Raw genomic sequence first — 24,683 nt, 5'->3', positions numbered from 1 at the left:
AAGTTTTGTATTTGTTTCCGACGATCCTTAAAAAATTGCTTCCTATATTGGGAGAAAATCATCTCACAGGTACGCGCACACAATTTCCCCACAGAGGCAGAAAACCATACCGGTGAGCTTGCCTGAGAGCCCCCAAACAGAACAGCAACACTTGCAAAACAAAGCAAAACAGTCTGGCAGATTCTAGACCTAAGGATGATCGGGTTTGCATTATACTTCTTCTATGTTATTTTTTAAAATTTCCAGGTGTTGAAAGCTCTTGATAGTACCTGGTCTACCATGCAGTTCGAACATGAGCCCCACCATCGAACTGGAACCATGATGCTGAAGTCTGATGAAGTACTTGTAGAAACCCTTGAAGAAAACCAGGTGCAGCTCCAGACTTTGATGACTTCTAAGTATTTAGCTCATTTCCTTCATGAAGTCTCCAGCTGGCAGCAGAAGCTATCCACTGCTGATTCTGTGATATCCATCTGGTTTGAAGTCCAGAGAACCTGGAGCCATCTGGAAAGCATTTTCATTGGGTCCGAAGACATTCGGAATCAGCTTCCTGAAGACTCGAAGCGTTTTGATTCTATTGACAAAGAATTTAAGGTGATAAAGCCTTCCTCCACCCTTTTACTGAATTACAGACTACAGAGAAAAAAAATCACCTGAGAAGATGACAAATCATTTTTCTTCTCTTAACAGAAAGTAATGGCTGATGCAGTAAAAACTCCCAATGTGATTGAAGCAACAAATAAACCAGGGCTCTATGACAAGTTGGAGGCCTTGCAGCAAAGGTCAGGAAGATGGCATTTCCAAACCTTAATATTGCTGAAGTGTAAAAAGTTGGTTGTTATTAACTGCTGTTAACTTGACTTCAGCCTATGGCAACCATGTGAATGAGAGACCCCCATGTTCCTCAACTGCTGTGCTCAGATCATCTAGTTTCAAGGTCATTGCTTCTATCCACTAGGAATGCCGTCTTTCTCTTTTCCTACTGTCTTCTACCTCACCAAACATTATTGTCTTTTCTAGTGAATGATTACTTATGATATGGTCAAAGTACAAGTAGTCATCTTGGTTTCTAAGGAGAATTCAAGTTTGATTTGAGCTGGGATCCAATTTTTTGGTTTTTTTTAAGCAATCTGCAGTACTCTAGAATTCTTCTTCAAGAAAGCAGAAAATTTTGAGCATGACTTTACTTGCATGGGAAACAATTGCAATGATCCTATGTTTATTGGCAGTCCCAGCATCCCCTTTCTTGGGGACCAGCATATGTATTGAGCTTTTCCAGCCTGGGGACCATTTTTTCATATTGGTTGGTATATTTTAGTTAGAACAAGAGTAGATTCTATCTCATAAACCTGAAGCAGCTCTATTAGGATGTCTTCTATTCCTCATGATTTATTTCTCCCAAGGTTTCTGAGTGTAGCTTTCACTTCACATTCTAAAACTAGAGTTTCATCTTCAATTTTTTTTCTGTGAACAAAGATTTCTTCTCTTTTGTGCCACAATATTGACAATGAAATAGCTCTAATAGGGGGAGACTTTTGGATTTTGGTGTCTTGTGGAAATGGGTGATGTAAGACTAGTTTCTACTAGTCTATAATACAAGAATACAACAAGACAAGTAACTGAAAGGCAGATATGTTTTCTCACCAGTACCTGGGTGAGAATAGAAGCAGACTATATTATGTAAAAATTTCAGCAGTGCCAGTCTCACAGCTTTTAGATACTTGTACTTTCTGTCTGAAACTGACCGCCTCCCTTGAGCTGTCATACCCTGACAATGAGCTGTCCATCCTAATAGGTTGGCATCTGTTGTCCTTTTTACTTAGGATTTTCATAAAACAGATTGGGGGAAAACAGAGGAAAGTGGAAGAAACCATCTAACCCGTTCCCTCCCATCTTTCCCAGTCTTGATTGATGGCCAGCCATTCCATGTCCTTATCCATCTTTACCTTGCTTTCTCCTATCTTAGGGCTGTTTGGAGTTGGGTAACATCCAATGCCTGAAGATGGGTGTAGGGCTCTATTTCCATGCGCTGCAGAAATGGAGCCCAACGGAGTCCCACTGGAAGTACCCGTATGTCATGTGATGGCCTCCATAGGGCTCTGTTTCTGCAGCACATGGAAATGGAGCCCTACACCCATCTGATCATCAAAAGCACCATAACTTCCAAATTAGAGTCTTTCAAGCACTGTAACTGCTTTCTCGACTGCAATGGCAAACTCACTGGAAAATGCTATCTTGCCAATTGAGCTCTGGTAAGGTATTAATAATTTCTGAAAACCTCTGCAGTGAAATCACCCCCAGTACAAAGATAGTTCCATTCTCTTGGCCCATTAAGCCCACAATTTCCTTAGATAGCACCACCCTCAATGCTTCCTTCAGTCCCATTTCCCTTCCCACTGCGAGAAAAAGAGCATCCCAGGTGAGTTATTGAGGTCATAGGTTCCACATGTTTTTTTTTCACATAATGAGTTTTAGCCTTGTAGATATATTGATGTAGTATATGTAAGATGAGCTTATGGGTTTTTTTAGTTATAACTACAGTGTTCCCTCACTACTTCGCGGTTCACTTTTTGCGGATTTGCTGTTTCGCGGTTTTTCAATAAACTCTAAAAGACTATTATAAATCATAAAAAAATTACAACTTACAGCCCAAGGAAGGGAGGAAGGAGAAGCCAAAGGGAGAGAAAAGGAGCCCAAGCGGCAATAGGAGGAGAAGGAGACGATTTATCAACGCACGATTGGTTGATAAAGACTTAAAATAGTGTATAACTACTAAAATAATGTATAAATATTAAAATAAATATAGCGTCCCTACTTTGCGGATTTTCACTTATTGCGAGTGGTCCTGGGACCTAACCCCAGAGATAAGTGAGGGAATACTGTAATTATTGAGATATTTATAAAAATAGTATATTTCTACTGAAACATTGCACCAAAACTTGATAGTCAATTTGGTGTCACCTCCTGTGATGGTATCACCTCTTGTGATTGTAACCTCTGCACACCCCTAGTGAAGCCACTGGTGTATTTGATTACTATATTGACTATCGGGTAATGTCCATATATACTATCACCTTTTGGGCTGCTTGAGGAATATATTTGTTATGAACAAACTACTTATCTCAGAAAATCAGTCACTCTTCTGCTTCATTTCTTTCTTGTAGGCAAATTTTCTTGCACTCTTTGATTCTGCTCTGTTTCTTACTTTTGCATTCCAGTTACCTGTGATTAACAAAAAAATGTCCTGTTTTGGTGCATGAACAATTTTCTCATCACTCATGTACCTTTTAGGTGCAGTTTTTAAATTGTTTTAATATTGTGATTGGTATTTTAAAGTTTATTATTTTACTTTTTAACATATCATTACATAAGTTCAGGTATTATTAGATACACTAATGGTTTCAATATGGCACACTGATCTTGCTAAATTAATCAACATATTTCTTTATCTTTAATGAGGTATTATCTTAAATATTTACAAGCTGAAATATGATGTCAATTTTAAATCTATTTTAATGATGGTTTTTTAATTTGACTAGCTGTATTGTATTTGTTTTCATTTGTAACCACCTTGAACCCCCATTCTGGGGGAAAGGCAGACTATAAATAATTATAGTGATAGTGATGATAATGAAGATATTTAGGACAAGGAGAAATAGTAGTAGTAACAGCAGAAGTAGTAGTGAGGCATTATATGTACACTGCTATGACTCTTCTTTAATTATTATAGTAATTTTGACAGCTCATTCATACAGGAAAATGGATGCTATAAGCTATCTTTAGGATATATCCAGTTAAAATAATCTAGTTAAAGTAATAAACACACAAGGAAAGGATAGTTGTATCTGCCCCCCACCCACCCTATCATTGTTTAGCTGGAGAGCAACACCCTGAGCTGGAGTCTCTGCCTTATTCGGAGGCTTTGTTTTTTTACTATTATTCTCCACACGTGGAGAACAAAGACAGAGGAAGATACAGCATATATTTATAGCAGTACGATTCCCCTTCAATTGTCATAACAATATACCATTTTTGAGAGCTGACACACCACTGTTTCCACTCTCTCCTCCATCTTGCCTTTTAGTTTGGCACTCTGTGAAAAGGCTTTAGCTGAATATCTGGAAACAAAGAGGCTGGCTTTCCCCAGGTTTTACTTTGTGTCTTCTGCTGATCTGCTGGATATTTTGTCCAATGGAAATGACCCAGTCGAGGTAGGATATACATAGAAGGGAGCACCTAGGTTTCTTTGGTATAATTGTAATAGAAATTGGGCAATTGGACTTCAGACTTTCTTTGGAAAAGAATAGCTCAGCTAAGTAATTTGTCCAAGGCAAAAATCACAGACAAATTGAAAATATAGTTATTATATATGGCGCTGACTGGCACTTTAAAAGGGAAACTATAAAGGGAGGGCTAGACATCCAGGATGAAATACAAGGCCCCCAGACCATAACTACTCAAAAGGTGTCAGGCAGTAGATTGGTCCACTGGACTGATGTCCCTCCCTCCCTCCCTCCCTCCCTTCTCTCTTTCTCTCCCTCCCTCAAAACATCAGGTAAATATACACGTTGAATTTAGTATTTATTTTTCAAAAAGTGCCCCTTTCAAAGTAATGCTTATTATCATGTAGTGGAGTGTAGAAAAAAAGAAAGATGTTGTGTCTTATTTCTGACATGATCCTAGAAAGTAAACTTGTCAAAGTCTAGAGTATAAAACTGTCTAACTTGGGCATGGGCAAGCTTCTGCTCTCCTAGTGTTTTGAACTTTAACTCACACAATTCCTAATAGCTGGTAAGCTGGCTGGGATTTCTGGGAGTTGAAGTCCAAAACACTTGGAGGGTTGAAGTTTGCCCATGCTTGGTTTAACTCAGTGGTTCCCAACCTTTTTTCTGACCAGGGACCACTCTCCAACATTAGTTCCAAAAGGGTTTTTGGTCAACTTTAGATTCAGTTTGGTTATTTGGGGTGCTGATTGAGAAAATTGCATTGGATAGACCACATCAGCTCTAGTTTCTAATACAGAACATATGCTATCCAGTAGTCGTCATGTACTCGCTCACAGAAAAGCATATTTAATAATCTAGAGTTGATGTGTTCTATCCAATGCAATTTTCTCAATCAGCACCCCTAAATAACCCCAGGAACAGGCCTAAAAACGAAGATACTAAGGCGCCCCCGCTTCCAAGTGCCACATGGAATAGCTCTGCTCAGGGGGAGGTACGGAGGAGGAGGAGAAGCTGTAGTCAGGAGGCTTGTCTCCCCTTTCATGGGTAATCAGCCTCTCCCCTCCCAACATTCCCGTTGCCTTGGCATTATAAGAGGGTTTTGTGATACCAGTTGCTCTTGCTGCAATGGTATAGTAATGGTGAGGTCATGGACTATATTTTAATTATTGGGGACCGCTGATAGTCCACAAAACACAGGTTGGAACCCACTAGTTTAACTGAAGCACTAGGTATAAACCAGTGGAGTGTACATGTTCTGCCTTTGATGGCTTAAGAATAAGCCTTAGGGACCTCAGAAAGCAGCTGATAATGGGAAATACTTTTCTCTGTATGAGACTTTGAAAGCTATTGTCAACTAGAGAAGATAGTAATGGGAGAGGGGAGCCAACATCCTGTAATAAATAAGAGGCATCCTTTCTTATATAGATAGTTTGGTGATTTCAGTTTGTTCTGTGCCTATTCCCCTCAAACTTCCTCCTATTATTTGTCTCTCAAACAAACAACTCTCTTATTTCATTTTCCTCTATCTTCATCATCATCTACATCTTTCTATAATAGAAAACCCTTATATTTTGTGCCCCAACACTCTGTTCTTTGTCTTGAAGGTGTCCCGCCACTTGGCCAAGTTATTTGACAGTATGGCCAAGCTGAAATTCAGATTAGATGCAAGTGGGCAGCCTCTCAAGTTTGGCTTGGGGATGTACAGCAAAGAAGATGAGTATGTTGATTTTGACAAGGAATGTGACTTATCTGGACAGGTTAGTAGGATTCCATTTTAAATCTGACATTGATCCCATGCATTGATTTGCATGATCACCAAGGGATTGCTAAAACTACATGTTTTTCCTTGTGGCATTGCAAGTAGCCACTGAGAAGGCCTCTCTCCTCAACTGTATTTCAAACAACACTCATGAGAGAAACAAATCCTCCTGCTCTCACTCCCAAGAGTTTCCAAGCATGGCCCAAACAGGCTCCCTTCACTAGAGCTGGATTCTCCTCCTTGGCAATTGGGGAAAGATTCATGATGTCACCATAATATATACAGAAGAAGATTGTTCTCCAGTTCACACAACATTATAATAATAATTGTCCATTTCTTAGATGATAGTACATGATGTAGTGTTTTGACATTTATGGAAAAATTCCTTTTAGGTGGAGATTTGGTTAAACCGATTGCTGGAGAGAATGCAGAGTACGTTACGCAAAGAAATTTCTGACGCTGTAGTGACTTATGAGGAAAAGCCAAGAGAGCAGTGGCTATTTGATTATCCTGCACAGGTAAGCAGAGAAAACAAATAAAAATGGAAAATGTATTTACTTAGCATGTCAAGTGTAAACAAAAAGGGGGAGGGAAAAAGAAGTATCCCTTCTGATAGAGGATCAAAGTCAGAAGCCGCCAAGATAACTTATTTCGTATTTTTATAGTCCAAACTGCAATGCCTACGGATGGTTTTGGCTTCTGTGTTTCATAGAACTCTTTGGCTATTCTTCCAGATTGCTTTAACATGTACTCAGATCTGGTGGACGACAGAAGTTGGCATTGCCTTTTCACGACTGGAAGAAGGCTATGAAAATGCAATAAAAGATTACAATAAGAAACAGGTACATTTTTTTGTGTTCAGAGTTCCGGTCTCTGTTCTATGCAATGCTAGATTATTCAACTGGACAGTTAAAGAACTTTTGTTCCCCCTGGTCAAAACTTAGGGTTAGCTTAAACCTGTCATTGAAAGCGATTCTACTTTGTGCATGAATAAATATGCATATGCATGTAAAGGTGTTGGGTGCCTCCAAGTTGTTTCAGACTTATAAAGATCCTAAGATGAATCTGTCATGGGTTTTCTTGGTAAGAAAAGTAAGTTCTTAGGAGGTTTGCCACATTCCCCTTAGGAGCTGAAAATCTGTGATTTTCCTAAAATCACCCAAGACTTTTATCACATGTAGCTGTCATTCCATGATAATTATGTGAGCAGCAATAGTTAATACATACTACCATGAAAAACCTTCGTATTACACCTCTGTCTATTCACACAACAGTGGCAATTTTCAGCCCATGCTCCTACAGTCATACTACCACATATCCCTATAACCCTATCTTCCCGCACTTCCATTTCTTAAATGACACTGTGTAACATGATTTTTGTTCCTGGGTTATAAATGTCATTTCCTAATTGGTTCTATCATAAAAAATATGGGAAAATATTATTAAACTGCAAAATCTTTGTTTTTACGGGACATCCTGAAGCACATATTGTTATAGTTTTTCAATGAATATCTCATCTAGTCTTAACCAATTCAACAAAATTGGCAGCCACAAAAATGAAGTTTCTGGAGTATAACAACTACTTTCAAAGTAAGTACCACACAATTAAACATGAATAACACTTTCAAACTAGGAAGAGATATTTTTTTAAAAAATTGTTACATAATGTTATTTTAAAACCGATTTCGCAGTTCCAGCAGCAGTTAATTTAAAAAACTCAAATTATTGTAAAGTAAAAACCAAAAAGATAGCTCTGGAATAGTGACTGAGAGAGAAGGAGAAGGATTCCTGACACTCCTTAAGTGCTGGCATGCAGACACAAAAACAGAACAGCCCCATTGCACAAGGTAGCTGATAGAGGCCTTGCAAGATTGACAGTTATTGATGGGTTCTCCATTAGTAATGGGCCATGTTAATTGTGGGAAGGAGACAGATTGGCAACACGATGCACATGGCAGCGTGCAATTGGGAACATAATCAAAGAGTAGTTTGCATCAATGCCACTTTGCTTCCCATTTATGATAAAATCCACAGTTGGTTTCCATGGGCAAGTATGGATTTGAATTCTGGTCTCCAGAGTCGTAGTACAATACTCAAAGCACTACACCACACTGCCTTTTATGTAAGCAAAATCTCATTGCTAGAAAGATCATTCCTTTCATGTCTTCTTCCTTTCTTATCCTAGATCAACCAGTTAAACACACTGATTACATTACTCATTGGAAACTTAACCCCAGGAGACAGAATGAAGATTATGACTATCTGTACCATTGATGTCCATGCTCGAGATGTCATTGCCAAAATGATTATAGCAAAGGTATTCTATGCCCTCAAGGGTGCCTGAGAGTGCATTTTTGTTGTATTCATGTTTAATTTTGTCTATGTATATTCGAAAATAAGATGTGTTAAGAGCAAGAGTGCTCTGCCTTACAGTGAGAGATCACTCACAGTAATGCAAAGGACATTTCCTGAATCTTTTTGGAAGTACTATAATTTTTAAAAAGGAAATGCACTTGATACCTGCTCAGGAATGCAAAATGTGCAACGGTAGAATAGTAAACATTAACCCATTAGTACAGAAACTCTATATATTTTGAAGGCTATTAAAGACTAAGAGCGGGAAAGGCGAAATCCCAGGGTGCTTATTCTTCAGTGTTTTTATATTTGGACACCAGGTGGAAAGCTCCCAGGCCTTTACATGGCAGTCCCAACTTCGACATCGATGGGATGACGAAAAGGGGCACTGCTATGCCAACATCTGTGATGCTCAGCTTCAGTATTCCTACGAGTATCTTGGCAACACCCCACGCCTGGTGATCACCCCACTCACAGACCGGTATGAGCTGCTCACCTTGGTCCAGCAGACATTTTGGGGGATTCAGCGATATAACAGACATCATCTCTCTGGGTGTTTTGCAGGTGCTATATCACCCTGACACAGTCTCTCCACTTGATCATGGGAGGTGCTCCCGCAGGCCCTGCTGGCACAGGGAAAACTGAGACCACCAAAGACTTGGGCAGGGCAGTAGGAATTATGGTGTATGTCTTCAACTGTTCGGAGCAAATGGACTATAAGGTAACGATTGCCTCAAGGAAACCCACACAAAGAAAATGAAAAAGGAAAGTCTGGTTAGCCTTAAAATACAGATTAGTAGATTATTAGCTAATACATTACAGATAGCAGAAAATCAAAATGACCCCCTCTGCCCCACTGAATGCCCATACTTTTTCTAATCTAATAAAGCACTATCTTTTTAGTGCCTCAGGTAATAGCTGTTGCATTTTGTCCTTTTTGCAACCAGACCCTTCCTTTTTAGCTGAAGCTGCAATTATGCACAATGCTGTCTCCCTTTCTGTCATTCTCACTGATCCATTGTCCTATGTGTGAATCTTTCTTCTGTGTGCCAAAAACAACATTTCTTCACAGTGGCATAGTTATAGCCAGCTGTGGGAAACATTGCATAGATAGCACTGCCCACTGTGAGCTTGTCGCCTGTCATCGCCTCTTGCACAGAACTGTGGCTGAAAGCCCCATCTGCTGGGGAAACAGCCTGGTTGGAAAAAACAATTTTCCACAGTCCTCAACTTGACATGCACAGAACTGCACTGAAGCCATCCTCCCAGCTGGCCGTGTAGCCTTTGAAGTCAAGGGTGTCTTGTGTCTCTCCACTAGGATAAAAAACATGCCACATTTGGGGTCTAGGACCTATTAACTGAGCTTCATTACATATTCTGTCTTTTAGACACAGATTTAAGAAATATGGATAATTATAATTTAGCAAGCACTGTTTGACAGAGCCTTATTTACTGAAGATAAATAAGATAAAAGTAGACAATTGAAGGGTGGGAAAAATCAAGCAACTTGTAAAGGTCTTAACTTTTCCTTCCCTGCTGATTTTACTCATTGCAGGTGATATTCCCTCTTATCACCTTATCATATTGAGAAATTTCCCAGTCGCAGGACACTTCAGCCTCTTTTCAAAATGGAGAGGCTCGTAACTCATCACATGTTCCAGGATTGAAAAGAGGCTGAAATGAAAAGGAGGGATCGCTGAACACAGGCCAGTAATCGTGTTCAAAGCTCCTACCTCTTATCACACTTACATCTTTACAACTGAAAAACAGGTGGGATGGGAACCAACAAAAGTTTCCCATCCTGTTTCATTACCCAACCGTCAGCAGTCTGATGTATCCTATGGGTTTTGATGCAGAATCATAGGATCGCATGAAAAGCAATGGTTTTAACCTGGAGCACTATCTTTTATACCCTATGAGGTTTGGTGCAAAACAATAGAATCCCATGGAAAGCAATTGTTTCAGCCTGGATCACTGCCTCTTGTGTTCTATGTGGTTTGGGGCAGAAAATTTTATCTCATGGAAAGAAGTGGTTTTAAACTGGTGTCCGTCTCCTTTAATGTAAGGGGTTTGGGGCAGGGCAAGGGATCTCTTAGTTTTAGGACCTTGTAATGAATGTAAGATGAATGTATTGCCAGCTCTTAAGTTTCCATGTGTGAGTCTGAGAGGGGGTGGGAGGGTTCTCTCCCTTAAAGAAACTATTCTCTCCCTTACAGGGATGGTCGCCCATGTTTTTCCCTCTCGGTATGATGAGGTGGTCAGTTACATGCACTAGAGCACAGTGGAAGGGGAGGGTGGTGGGAGAAGATCAAATCTTGATACCCAATCGAGGGGGAAATGGCCTAAAAGAGTGGTTATGAGGAAAATTGTGTGTGTGTGGGCACACACACAAACTTCTCGATTTCTGGCAACCCCATGAATTTATTGGTTTTTCTCACGTATGAAATATTCAGATGTGGTTTTGCCAGTTCCTTCTTCTGAAATATAGCCTACAGTACCTGGGATTCATTGGTCATTTCCTATTCAAGGACTAACAAGGGCTGACCTTGCTTAGTTTCCAAGATCAGATGAGATTAAATACCCTTTTAGTGGTATTTAAATCCCTCTGGGAAATTGATGTGTAGGAAAAGGGCTTATTTCTGCCTGCCCCAACTTACATGTCTTACAAATGTTAGTTGCCCCAACTGAAATACTAAAAGGCAAACTTTTGTTTGGAAGTGGTAACACCCAGTGGGCAACATCTCTGATTCATTTCAAGAACTGGCTACTTTCCCCTATCTTTCCTGATTTGTTTGTAAATTGCTTGAAAGTGAAAACATCATCTCGAGAGATAAAGAGTGTCAAGTAATCAGCTATGCACAGGATATTGGAACTCCATAGGGTACTTGTCGCTGTAAAATCCTATAAACACTATGTTTTTAAAACTTGATCACCTAAACATGCCCTTGTAATAACACTCAAAAACATCCAGGAAAATACCAGACTGCTTGTTCGTGACATTTTCTCTCTCTCATCTTCTCATTCAGTGTGCTATTCTCTGGATCATGTTATTTTTATAAGAAAACAGCATAGAGGATGCTAATTAATTGATGAAATAAGATTTCTTTAAATTGTTACCTACACCTTTCCTTTCTAGTCCTGTGGAAATATCTACAAAGGGCTGTCCCAGACAGGCGCATGGGGATGTTTTGATGAATTCAATCGGATCTCAGTGGAAGTCCTGTCAGTAATTGCTGTACAGGTAAGGAATCTCAATGTGTCCTGCTCTTGCGTATAAATAAACGGGCATTAATAATGCTCTAAGCTTTATCCAACAGCTGGATACACTGTCTGCATTTAAAACAGCATTATAGACCAATCTCTTTCAGTAGGCTTATCCAGATGGTTTTTTTTAATTGTGGGTTTTTAAATCATGAATTTAATATGTATGTATGCTTTTTCAGAATATTGATGTTACATATTTTAACAGTTGTGTATTTTAATTGGTGTTTGTCTCTTTAACTGTGTTAAAGTAATCCTTAAGATAAGCTATGATCTCAGAACAATTTAACTAACAGAAGGGGTTTGCTAATTCATCTTAAAATAGGAATACACTCTGCTTAGGAGAGCTAGGGAAGCCTCCAGAACATTACCACAAATTGTGGGAGGCTGCAGATAGAAGCACCAGAAAAAACATTGTCTCTGCCTCCTTCAGTTCATGGAAGTCTACATTGGATTATAACTCTTGTCTATGAAGAGATGCACTGGATCCAACCCAGTGGTCCCAATTAGAACCTTCTGAGAGACCCTGAGAAGTCTGAGTGTTAAATTTCATTTCTGGACTCCCTTCTGTCTGTTTGAATAACCCTATGCAACTTGTTAGGACAAATTTTCTTTCATATAAAAAACTAGCAGCAGCTCCTTCATCATAGGAACTTTACTACTTTTCTGCTGAATAGCAAACCTTTTGTCTCTCTACTGCATAGAGGGCATCTTCATGGTTATAGTGGAGCAGTTTGAATATTTTTTTATTGAAATGTGATCATTTGAAATAAAATAGGTTCAGATTTTCCCAGGAGTTGACGGTATTTTTCAAAAACCAAAACAAAATATTTTCATTAAAAATATGTCTCATGGGTTTCCAAACGTCATCTGCCCTTCCTTCTGTTGATCTAATGCTGCTCACAACCCAATTTGCCAGGAGGTAAAGAATTGTAGTGATTTAAAGATTAAGGCATCCTCATGCTGGATATTATGTGGTGAGTGTAATGAATAGAAAAATGCCATGTTCAATTAAATTCAGCTGTGTTACAATATTATGAATTCACTACTGAGTGAGGCTCAGTAACACTGGCCTCCTCTTAACTAGTTCCTTCCCTAAATTGGTTTCAAACCAACCAGATTTTTTTTTGAAAATGACATTCATAGCCTTTTAGAAAAACCCCTTTGGTATCATAACCTTTTAAGAAAAAGCATGATCTTTCAGAGAAGAGCCAAAAACCCTTTAGAGTAGAGTCTTCTCTTGTGGTATACAACCAGATATAATATTGCTACGCAATGGTTTCAGTTGTCAAACTGAAAACCTGTTATCTCTGATCTATTAGGAAAACACAGATTTTACAAGTGCATAAAAAAACTGCAGTGCTTCAGAAGTGTTTTTCAGTGCCCAAAAATACAGTAAAGTCTCACTTATCCAACACTCACTTATCCAACATTCTGGATTATCCAACACATTTTTGTACTCAATGTTTTCAATATATCATGATATTTTGGTGCTAAATTCATAAATACAGTAATTACTACATAGCATTACTGCGTATTGAACTACTTCTTCTGTCAAATTCGTTGTATAACATGTTTTGGTGCTTAATTTGTAAAATCATAACCTAATTTGATGTTTAATAAGCTTTTCCTTAATGCCTCCTTATTATCCAACATATTCGCTTATCCAACATTCTGCCGGCCCTTTTATGTTGGATAAGTGAGACTCTACTATATACGCATACTCTCCCATAAAACAACTTGTTTTGTATCATGTACCTGAGAGACAAAAATGAAGTAGACTTTGATAAAAAAAATGGTTTACTCACAACCTTCATGTGTTCAGCATACACAGGTACAAAACTTATCAGTCCAGTTTCATGTATGTTTGAGATAATTCTCTGTGCCATCCGGCCAGGACATTTCTTACAGCACAACAGCAAGCAAGAATGCAATCTGAGGTTTGAAATAGTCTGTAGTAGTCTGTTTGCAGTCTGTCGTGTGATCATGTGGTCTGCAGCCCTTATTATAACTTCTCAGGAACCATAGAGTAAAGGATCCAGAACATACATACAGGAAACAGTAAGCAACAGGACTATAGATAAACATTACTATGGAAGGCTTTAAGAAGGCTGTCATTTCCAACAGATTCAGCAGTGTGAAATTAGAAATCCAATTTGGAATGACATGATGCTTTCTGCTTTCATATTGCTTCTATTTGCAATTGAAGCATTCAAAAATGTTTAAAGTAGCTTTCCTGGTGACTAAAGTTTAAAGCTTTTGTGGGAACAAGGGAGAGGGCCTTTTCTGCTGTGGCCCCCCGATTGTGGAACTCACTGCCCAGTGAGATTAGGCAAGCCCCCACATTAGCAGCCTTTAAGAAAGACCTGAAAACATGGCTCTTCCATTGTGCTTTTGGAGAGTAATTACTACATACATCCTCTCTGCTGCTCTCCTCCAATATCTGTCCTCCAGATTGCACCACTACGTTATGACCCTGTTCTCTGTGGTTTTTACTCTTATTTCTTTTCTCACCCCGAGTTTTAACTTAGTGTGCATGTGGCTTGTTCTATTGTTCTTCTGATTTTGCGTATATAGTGTATATTTTCATTTATTGTATTGTTCAATGTGTTTTGATTTGTTGTTCTATTTATATTATGTTACTAGCTGTGCCCGGCCACGCATTGCTGTGGCAAAGTGGTGGTGGTATTGGTTAAAAATTGTTGTGTAATTTTTATTTGACGTTATTTGCATTTTTTAATTAATTTTATTGTAAGTTATATATTTTTTGGGTTGCTAGGAGACCAAGTTGGAGGAGCTTAGCCTTCTAACTGGCAGCAATTGGATAAAAGCAATTATTCCTCTCTCTCTAATTAGGACTTTATTTTTCTTTTCTTTTTGTTGTATCAACCTAGAGGCGTGGATGATGGGTCGTGTTGTCAAATTTCGAGGTTGGGGAGCCTGTAGTTTTGTTGTTTTGTGGGTCGCCGTGATGCCATCACTCTTTTTAATATATAGATATTGTATTGTTCTGGGCATGGCCCCATGTAAGCCGCCCGAGTCCCCGTTGGGGAGATGGTGGCGGGGTATAAATAAAGTTTATGATTATTATTATGATGATGATTATTATTATTATTATTATTATTATTTCCTGGTGACTTTTGAAAAGTAGTGCCACATTCCACCCACTAAAACTAAGATATAAAAATGTCTGAAGGCTCAGGGCCAGTTTTTCACTCCAATCCTAAATGCCTAAGAGTTCATATACTGCAAACAATAAATGAAAAAAAATGTGACTTATATTTCTGTTAAAACACTTTAAACATTTTATTTCTCATGACAATCTTCAAATGAATAAGCTATAAGCCATTTTATGAACTGTTTAGGTTAAATGTGTTCAGGATGCCATTCGAGCCAAAAAGAAGATGTTCAATTTCCTTGGAGAGATGATTGCTCTCATACCAACTGTTGGAATGTTTATTACGATGAATCCTGGATACGCAGGTCGAACTGAACTGCCTGAAAATTTGAAAGCCTTATTCAGGTACTGGCATATATGTACTATCGAGCAGATATGCAGATGATCAGAATAATGAGTGAATTACTTTGTGTGGGAGAGAATTCAAATATATGATTATTTCATTAAAAACATGAGCAGCTTTAAGAAACTATAAGAACATATTGGCAAATAATACAAGAAGGGAAACACTAATTCTATTATCAGTACTGAAAACAGCCAATTAAAGAAGGTATGCATACATATATGTATGTTAAAGATTTGTTTGCTGCCTTTCAGTCAGATGATATTCAAATGACAAATACTAGAATGCTGAGCACATTCACTAACTTGGATTGCCAACAGGGAAATTCACAAGACAGATTATATATAGCATGTAAAATTGTCACAGCAGGACACGATCAAGTATAAGCAGAAAGGTTTTGAGCATGAGCATTTGAAATGTAACTGTATTTGACATTTGTACTGAATATTCACTTCAGCCTAATGAACAGGCTGACTATTGTTTCTAATCACTCCAGATGTCATTTCACTTGTCCTCTTTTAGGCCATGTGCCATGGTGGTTCCTGACTTTGAGCTGATCTGTGAGATCATGCTGGTTGCTGAAGGCTTCATTGATGCCAGGCTTCTAGCTAGGAAATTCATTACACTGTACACGCTGTGTAAGGAGCTGCTTTCCAAGCAGGTAATTTTCACCTTGCTCCCTTGGCCTGTCTGTCACCTAATATTTCAGAACCGCAGAGACTTTATAGAAGCATATTGGAAGAACTTTTAAAAATTCACCTTAAGCAATAGATAGAGGTGGGCATATTTCACCACTCCAAGGTGCCATGCTGTGTGGTGTTGTCAGACTGCTTGCTAATATCTAAAAGTGCATGCAGTGTGTTAAAGCACTGAGCTGCTGAACTTGCAGACCGAAAGGTCGCAGGTTCGAATCAGGGGAGCGGAGTGAGCGTCCACTGTTAAAGCTTTCAGTGCATAGAATCTGTTGGGAATAACACAAGAAGAAACATTCAGATGCTTCAGGTTGGGTTTCAATGACATTTTTTGCTACATATAAGGCAATCCCAGGCAGAACTTGTTCAATGTAGTTATGTGAGGCATCTAAAGACAAGAGTTGCTGAACTTGTAGACCAAAAGCTCGCAAGTTCAAATCTGGGGAGTGGAGTGAGCACCCGCTTTTAGCCCCAACTTCTGCCAACCTAGCAGTTCGAAAACATGCAAATGTGAGTGGATCAATAGGTACCACTCTGGCGGGAAGGTAATGGCACTCCATGCAGTCATGCCAGCCACATGACCCTGGAGGTCTACAGATAATGCCGGCTCTTTGGCTTAGACCTTCTGCGTTGGCTCTCGGGAATGGGCCTTGTACTACAGTGGCTCCACTCCTTCCTGGAGGGCCGCACCCAGATGGTGAAGCTGGGGGATACCTGCTCGGATCCTTGGCCTCTGACGTGTGGGGTCCCGCAAGGTTCTATACTTTCCCCCATGCTTTTCAATATCTACATGAAACTGTTGGGCGAGGTCATCCGGAGTTTTGGAGTTCAGTGCCATCTCTACGCAGATGACACTCAACTCCACTACTCCTTTCCACCTACTTCCAAGGAAGCCCCTCGGATCCTAGACCAGTGTCTGGCCATTATAATAGGTTGGATGAGGGACAACAAGTTGAAGCTTAATTCTGATAAGACAGAGGTCCTCCCAGTCAGTCGTTCGACCAATCGGGGCATAGGGTGGCTAGTGGCTACCTGTGCTTGATGGGGTCACACTCCCCCTGAAGGCACAGGTCTGCAGTTTGGGGGTCCTCCTGGATTCATCACTGACGCTTGATGCCCAGGTGTCAGCGGTGGCCAAGAGGGCCTTTGCACAATTAAAACTTGTGCACCAACTGCAACCGTACCTCGAAAAGTCTGGCTTGACCATGGTGGTCCACGCTCTAGTTACCTCAAGGATGGATTACTGTAACACACTCTATGTGGGGCTGCCCTTGAAAACAGTCCGGAAACTGCAGTTGGTACAACAGTTGGCAGCCAGGTTACTAACTGGAGCTGCTTACAGGGAGCGGTAAAACCCCCTGTTTAAGCAGCTCCACTGGCTGCCGATAATATTCCGAGCCCAATTCAAGGTGTAGGTTATTACCTATAAAGCTCTAAACAGTTTGGGGCCTGCCTATCTTCGTGACCGCGTCGTCCCCTATGAACCTACGTGATCTCTGAGATCTTCCAGGGAGGCCCTCCTCTTGCTTCTGCCTTCACAGGTACGTCTGGTGGGGACGAGAGAGAGGGCCTTCTCGGCCGTGACCCCCCCCCCCCCAGCTCTGGAACTCCCTCCCTAGGGAGATCAGGTTGGCGCCCTCTCTATCCTCCTTTAAGAAACAATTGAAAACTTGAATGTTTAGGTTGGCCTTTGGAGAGACAGCCATTGGATGACCAGCCTCATTATATTTCTGTTCTGAATTTTACTAGGTCCCTCTTATCTGGGTATTTTAATCTAATGATTCTATCTTTATATTGCTGCTGCAGCCCCCCTACCTATGAAGTTTGACTGAATTGTATTAGTGGTTGTTTGATATTATTACTGTTGTATTAACTTTTGTTTTATTATCTTATCGTGGTTTAACCTGTGTATATTGTGCTAATTTATTTGTGTTGTTACTTTTGTAACAATGTGAGCCACCTAGAGTCCCCGTGGGGAGATGGTGGCGGGGTATAAATAAAGATTATTATTATTATTATTATTATTATTATTATTATTATTATTATTATTATTATTATTATTATTAGAAATTGAGATGAGCACCAACTCCCAGAGTCAGACACTACTGGACTTAACGTCAGGGGAAACCTTTACATTTACCTTAAACCCATCATAGTTGCTTCTGCTACGACCAATTCACACTACTCATCTCAGTTTCACACCTTTCATGCTCATAATGTAAAGACTTGGGGTTTGCAGAAGGCCCCTTGATAATTCCATTGGAGTGTTTGATAACAGATAATGCCCATGCCAATACATCCCTTATTCAGAAAAGGCTTTGCCTTTTATGCAATCACATGCTTTTCATGTCCGGTTTAAGTGATGCCCTTGCATTTGCATACAATGGTTAGATGCTGCCTTCTTTCTCACACAGGATCACTATGACTGGGGATTGAGAGCTATCAAGTCCGTGCTTGTGGTAGCTGGTTCCCTGAAGAGAGGAGACCCTGGTCGGGCTGAGGACCAAGTCCTCATGAGAGCATTGCGTGACTTCAACATTCCCAAGATTGTGACAGATGACTTGCCTGTGTTCATGGGACTCATTGGAGACCTTTTCCCAGCACTTGACGTACCCAGGAAACGTGATCTCAACTTTGAAAAGGTGAATTAATGCACACCTGTTGGTTGAAGCAATGGGCTGTGGGTGCATTGGATTCTAATGCTATTCCTTGCCAGTCAGGTTGGAAATCTGAATGCCTAACTCCTCTCTGCCCAATGACTTCAGTGGCAAAAATTACAGGGTTTTAGAGAGGCTCTACCTTAAAGAGACCTGATCAAAAGTTCCCAGGGCTCTGTTCTACACAAGGAAGCCTATCCAATCAGTAGACTCTTTAGTTATGGCACAGTAAGGCTCCAGTGCTTTTCCAGCCATGAGAATGAGAGGGGGAAATCTTCTTGCTAGATTCTATCTCTGAGTGCAGTAGTTTTCATTGGCTGGCTGGCTGCCTAGATGGAAATCTTTGATCTAGCTAGTGCTACCCGCAACCTCCTTTCCACCATGCAAAAAACCAACTTCCCAAGTATTGTATAGCTCAATAGCACTGTGAAAACTACTATCTCGTGTAATAATGTTGAGACTAAAGTGGAACCAAAGCACTACTAATTAATGAAGAAACACCATGAAAAAAGTAAAGAAAACTACATGATTAAACACCAAAGTATTGAAACAGGGAGTAGGCACAGAAGAGGATTTAGACATATTAGGCAGATGATGTGTATGCATAGCTCACTCTCTCACATTTGGTGTTTCCCCATCCAACTTTGTGTCATTACTTGCCAAATCCATTGTCAGGAAACATAACAATACAGTAAGGACACTGCATTGGTTTGCATTATAGGAAGGAAATGTGTATCTGCTTACTAGTCTCTGGCTAAATGAAGACATCAAAGTGCTTTGCACATGTTTGTTTTTTTAGGTAATGTGCACATGAAACCAAGTCAACATTTAATACATGAATTTCCATGGATTACAATGGAATCTTTTTACTGAATGAACCAATGAAACAATGCAAAGCTAATGTGGATTAGAAATAGACAGGTCACTCCATCCTTAGCATGTGTATTTCTTGTCTTCTCAGATTATCAAGCAGGCTGTTACTGAGCTCAAGCTGCAGCCCGAGGAAAGTTTTGTGCTGAAGGTGGTGCAGCTGGAGGAGTTACTTGCAGTCCGACACTCTGTATTTGTGATTGGCAACGCAGGTTCTGGCAAATCGCAGGTAGGAGAAATGGGCCAAATGGGTGGAAATATGAGCACTCACCTTTAGTGGAAGCTAATTAAACTTTCTGAAAAGTTTTGCTTATTGATGTTTTCCAAGAAATATCTATAGGCAGCCTTCCCAGAATGTATAGAGAAATAATTATGACAGCAGTGATGGCTCTCTGGATCATATGCCATTAAAAACAAAAAGGCTCAACTATGGCTCAAATATGGGATTTTCTCAAATGAGTGACATTGTTTGTTTCACTTCTATAGAGTAGGTTACAAGCAGTGATCCCCATGAGCTAATCTTAGCCAGCATTGTCCTCTTTAACTTTTCTACAGTTTCCTTTCCCGATGCCTCCCAAATAGAATAGACTACATTTACAGCCAACGTGTTTACACCTCTGTACATCAGGTTGAGGTCTGGAGTTATTTGCTCTATTGCCTCATCACATTAAAGCATGAATCCACTTTAAATCCGGTTTCTGCCTCCTGCAGAATTCTGGGGTTTGGAGTTTGGTGAGGCCCAGGACCTGTCTGGCTGAGCTGTTTAAAGCCCCCTCCCTAGAGTGGATTTAAAGTGGATCCAAACACTAGTGTGATGATATGATTAATCTAGCAAAAAAGTACTCATTGACCACAGAGCTTTTTGTGGTCTAATGTTGTTGAACACTGAATTGATCCCTCAACTAATGTGGGATGTTGAAATAGAGTGTACCATATTCCTAGTTTTCAGGAATGGAGAAACTGACCAATCTTTCATCCTATAATGGGTTCAACAGCTTTGTATATGGGTTTTTTTTCTATTTTAATTGTTACAAGAGAAATCTTGCAGTGGCCATGGAACTTTGGGGAACTTAAACTTCTGAAATTCAATTCTCCACTCAGTAGAGCATGACACCTGTTAAAGTTGATCATAAAGGCTGTTCAGCAGTGGAACTAACTGCCTCAGGGTGTGGTGGAGGCTCCTTCTTTGGAGGCTTTTAAACAGAGGGTGGATGGCCATCTGTTGCGGGTGCTTTGATTCTGCTTTCCCTACATGGCAGTGAGTGGGACTGGATGGCACCTGTGGTCCCTTCGAACTCTTTGATATTATAATTCTATTTTGGAGTGGGTAATTCCCCACATAATTTGATAACTAATATCCAAAATAGCAAAAGCCTTTGAATTCCTTCTCTTGGCAGGTACTGAAATCTCTGAATAAAACGTATGGGCTCATGAAAAGAAAGCCTGTAGCCATTGACATTGACCCTAAAGCAGTAACCTGTGATGAGCTATTTGGAATCATTAATCCAGCTACCAGAGAATGGAAAGATGGTAGGAATCATAGAGGCTGCTTTCCAAAGAGCATGCCTAAACAGTGTCTGAAATAACAAAATTGCAAAAGTAGGTTATAACAATAACCTACTTTTTGCCAACATTCTGTCCTAGAAAGGGCCGTAACATAAAAGAATAGATAATGTTATGCATGTAGAAAAAAATATTTCTTTGACAAGTTTGTAGAACAGAATAACTTGAAGTGTATGCTTTTTCTTCCATATTAATAGTATGGTTAAATTTTTATTCCAGAATAAAATCTCACCTAAAAGAGGGTAAAATAATGTTTTGAATGTTTTCCTTTAAAATATTTTTTCAATGGCTTCTGCAGAACTGGAACTGTTTTAATATAGGCAAATATCAGGACTTGGGATTTCCCAAATTTACTAGAGGCATTTTTAAGTAGTAGTTCCATATGCATTTACTTGGAAGTGAGTCTTACTAAATTCAGTGAGTCTTATTTTTGAATAGATTTGCATAAGGTTATGTGCTAATATTAGTTCAAAAGGCTGAAGTTTGCCATTATGACATCTTTATTTTAATTTGCTTTGATCCCTTGTCCTACACATTGTTTAAATCAACTTCGATCAATCCTAAGGGCAAAAAACATAATAAATAAACCAGAGTGTTTTTACCCCCTTTAAAGTCTATTTAATCTTAAATCTTTTAACTGGTTTATACAAAACATCTGGTGAACAAAGAATGCATGAGATCTTTAATTTGACCTTTGAGTAATATCTTAGACTAAGAGGGTTTTTTTAAATCCTTAAGGTAAATTATTTGTGTGTGTGTGTGTGTGTGTGTGTGTGTGTATGGATGGATGAGAGAAAGAGATAATTTGAGCTGGAAATTTGAAACCCAACTCTTTGGGTTTCCCGCTAGCTTGTATGTTATAGAAGTGGGTGAAATTTTGACACATGGAAGCAAGCCCCTGCTATATTACTGTTGGGGAGTTTCGGGGGGAGGGGGGTGTTGTCCTAGTAATCCATAAAATTGACTTTTTTTCAGAAATATCAAATACAATAATTAAAAAGTTATGTATCATCAGTGGAGTGCTCACGCTTGCCAGTTCCTGGTCCTGTCATCATTCTAATATCTGTAATATCTGTGTGCTAGTTGTGGAAAAGGAAACTGTGTGTGCATGTTTGTGTATGTTTCGGTGAGAAATATAAACGAAATAGAGAAAGACACAGGAAGAAAAACAGAAAAGGAAAAAATATACTTTCTGGGCAGCCTCAAGCCCCTTCTACGCTGCCATATAAAATCCACATTATCTGCTATGAACTGGATTATATGGCAGTGTAGACTTAATCCAATTCAAATCGGATAATGTGGATTTTCTGATTTGATAACCTGTATTATCTGGCAGTGTAGAAGAGGCCTCAGTCTCTCTAGTATGAAAGGAGGCACATTAGAGCTCCCAAGAATCTCCCCAAGATTCAGAGTTCCAACAAAATTATATAGAAGACTGAAACTCATAGCTGTACTAATTGTTTTATAACTTCAAATCATTTCTGACTCATGGTGACCCCAAAGTGACCCTGATATGGGGTTTTGTTCTGGGTGGGGGGTATTTTTGCCTTCCTCTAAGGCTGATAGAATTTGACTTCCCAAGGTCATTCAGGCCCCTTCTACACTGCCATATAATCCAGAGTATCAAAGCAGATAATCCACATTATCTGCTTTGAACTGGATTATATGAGTCTACACTGCCATAGAATCCAGTTCAAAGCAGATAATCCGGATGTTATATGGTAGTATATAAGGGGCCTCAGTGAGTTTCTGTGGTTAAGCAAGGACTCGAACCTTGGTCTCCAGAGACATAGTCAAATACTCAAACCACTGTACCACACTTTTAGTGTGATACATCTAAAGTGTCTCAGCACATTTTAGAATAACTGAATGTTCCTCCAGCAGTAGCAAGAATATCCCTATGTGCAGAAAAATGGGCAACTTGGAAGTCCCTGAACAGACTCAGAAGTGGAGTTGGCAGATCAAAAGGCAACCTGACCAAATGGCACTACCTGGAAGAATCATCCTCGTTGTGCGACCGTGAAGCAGAACAAACAACTCAGCATTTGAATGCTTGCCCACAATGTCCTGCCTCATGCACAGAGGAAGGACAGTTTAAAGCTAGAGACAGTGTGGTCACTGTTGCCTGTTTTTGGTCTAAAATTATTTAGCTGTTTGTGTTCCCTTTATTTAATCAGTTATTTATGCAATGCTATTGAGACAAAATAAATAAATAGGTATAACTGAAGAGCTGATGTGTGAATAATAAAATCCCCATTTTGTTCTGGCCAGGCTTGTTTTCAACAATCATGCGAGACCTGGCTAATATAACTCATAAAGGGCCCAAATGGATTGTTCTGGATGGAGATATAGATCCAATGTGGATTGAGTCTTTGAATACTGTGATGGATGACAACAAGGTTAGTAGAACAAGCCAGGGATGTGATGGCTGCCATCCCCTTCTATGAGATGAGGCAATGTGATGCTTATATGTCTTCCTTGTAGGTCCTCACCTTAGCCAGCAATGAGAGAATCCCACTCAACCCCACCATGAGGCTTGTGTTTGAGATCAGCCACCTCCGAACAGCCACACCTGCCACCGTCTCCAGAGCAGGAATCTTGTACATTAACCCTGCTGACCTTGGTTGGAATCCGTGAGTTCTCAGTTCCTTTGTAGCGTGTAAAATATGCCTCTTTCCATCTTACTTTACCTTGTGCTCTTGTGTCATGTCTGTGTCTGTGTATGAAATGTCAAGATTGTAAAATGCTGGAGGCTCTTAACTCTGAGATCCTGGCCCAAATTCTGGGCACCACAATTTAAGGGGGATGTCAACAACTTGGAATGTGTCCAGAGAAGAGCAACTAAAAGGATCAAGGGTCTGGAGAACAAGCCCTATGAGGAGCGGCTTAAAGAGCTCGGCAAGTTCACCTGCAGAAGAGAAAGCTGAGAGGAGACATGATGAGGGCTCTGTATAAAATATATGAGGAGAAGTCATAGGGAGGAGGGAGCAAGCTTGTTTTCTGCTGCCCTGGAGACTAGGACACGGAAGAATGGCTTCAAACTACAGGAAAGGAGATTCCACCTGGACATTAGGAAAAACTTCCTCACTGTAAGAGCTGTTCAGAAGTGGAACTCTCTGCCACGGAATACGGTGGAGGCTCCTTCTTTGGAAGCTTTTAAACAGAGACTGGATGGCCATCTTTCGGAGATGCTTTGAATGCGACTTTCCTGCTTCTTGGCAGCGGGTTGGGCTGGATGGCTCACGAGGTCTCTTCCAACTCTATGATTCTATGACATACCATAGAAAGGCATGCACATTTGCAAAGCCACAGCTCTTTGTAGGAGCATTTGCACCAATCCTTGTGAACATTTTACCTGCTTGCAATGTCTGTAGGCATTTGTATTAGCCGCCTCTTAGTCAGTATATTTGCAAAGATGCAACTACCAAAGACTCATAGAGGAGACCTTTTAATTTTCTTTCTTTCTTCTTATTCACTTTAGATGGTAATGCAACTTGGTTTATAATACAGTAGAGTCTCACTTATCCAACGTTCTGGATTATCCAACGCATTTTTGTGGTCAATGTTTTCAATACATTGTGATATTTTGGTGCTAAATTCATAAATACAGTAATTACTACATAGCATTACTGCGCATTGAACTACTTTTTCTGTCAAATTTGTTGTATAACATGATGTTTTGGTGCTTAATTTGTAAAATCATAATCTAATTTAATGTTTAATAGGATTTTCCTTAATCCCTCCTTATTATCCAACATATTCTCTTATCCAACGTTCTG

The 24,683-nt window shown here is 39.8% G+C and overlaps 1 protein-coding gene across 1 annotated transcript in view; it reads left to right on the top strand.

Annotated features, from left to right (window-relative positions):
• dnah17 (dynein axonemal heavy chain 17) overlaps positions 1-24,683 on the top strand; it is a 130,752-nt gene that overhangs the window by 38,199 nt on the left and 67,870 nt on the right. The window contains exons 28-44 of the mRNA XM_062970774.1: positions 247-594; positions 691-782; positions 4,085-4,211; positions 5,831-5,983; positions 6,378-6,503; positions 6,720-6,827; positions 8,171-8,302; positions 8,661-8,821; positions 8,905-9,061; positions 11,477-11,581; positions 14,967-15,124; positions 15,645-15,783; positions 18,229-18,456; positions 19,433-19,570; positions 20,739-20,871; positions 23,176-23,303; positions 23,389-23,537. Coding sequence (XP_062826844.1) covers positions 247-594; positions 691-782; positions 4,085-4,211; positions 5,831-5,983; positions 6,378-6,503; positions 6,720-6,827; positions 8,171-8,302; positions 8,661-8,821; positions 8,905-9,061; positions 11,477-11,581; positions 14,967-15,124; positions 15,645-15,783; positions 18,229-18,456; positions 19,433-19,570; positions 20,739-20,871; positions 23,176-23,303; positions 23,389-23,537 — 2,582 coding nt within the window. The remainder of the gene's footprint in view (positions 1-246; positions 595-690; positions 783-4,084; positions 4,212-5,830; positions 5,984-6,377; positions 6,504-6,719; positions 6,828-8,170; positions 8,303-8,660; positions 8,822-8,904; positions 9,062-11,476; positions 11,582-14,966; positions 15,125-15,644; positions 15,784-18,228; positions 18,457-19,432; positions 19,571-20,738; positions 20,872-23,175; positions 23,304-23,388; positions 23,538-24,683) is intronic.

The sequence above is a fragment of the Anolis carolinensis genome, chromosome 2 (assembly GCF_035594765.1).
Source record: "Anolis carolinensis isolate JA03-04 chromosome 2, rAnoCar3.1.pri, whole genome shotgun sequence".
Taxonomy (NCBI): domain Eukaryota; kingdom Metazoa; phylum Chordata; class Lepidosauria; order Squamata; family Dactyloidae; genus Anolis; species Anolis carolinensis.
Note: the sequence above shows the minus strand (reverse complement) of the source record. Positions and strands in the feature narration are given on the sequence as shown.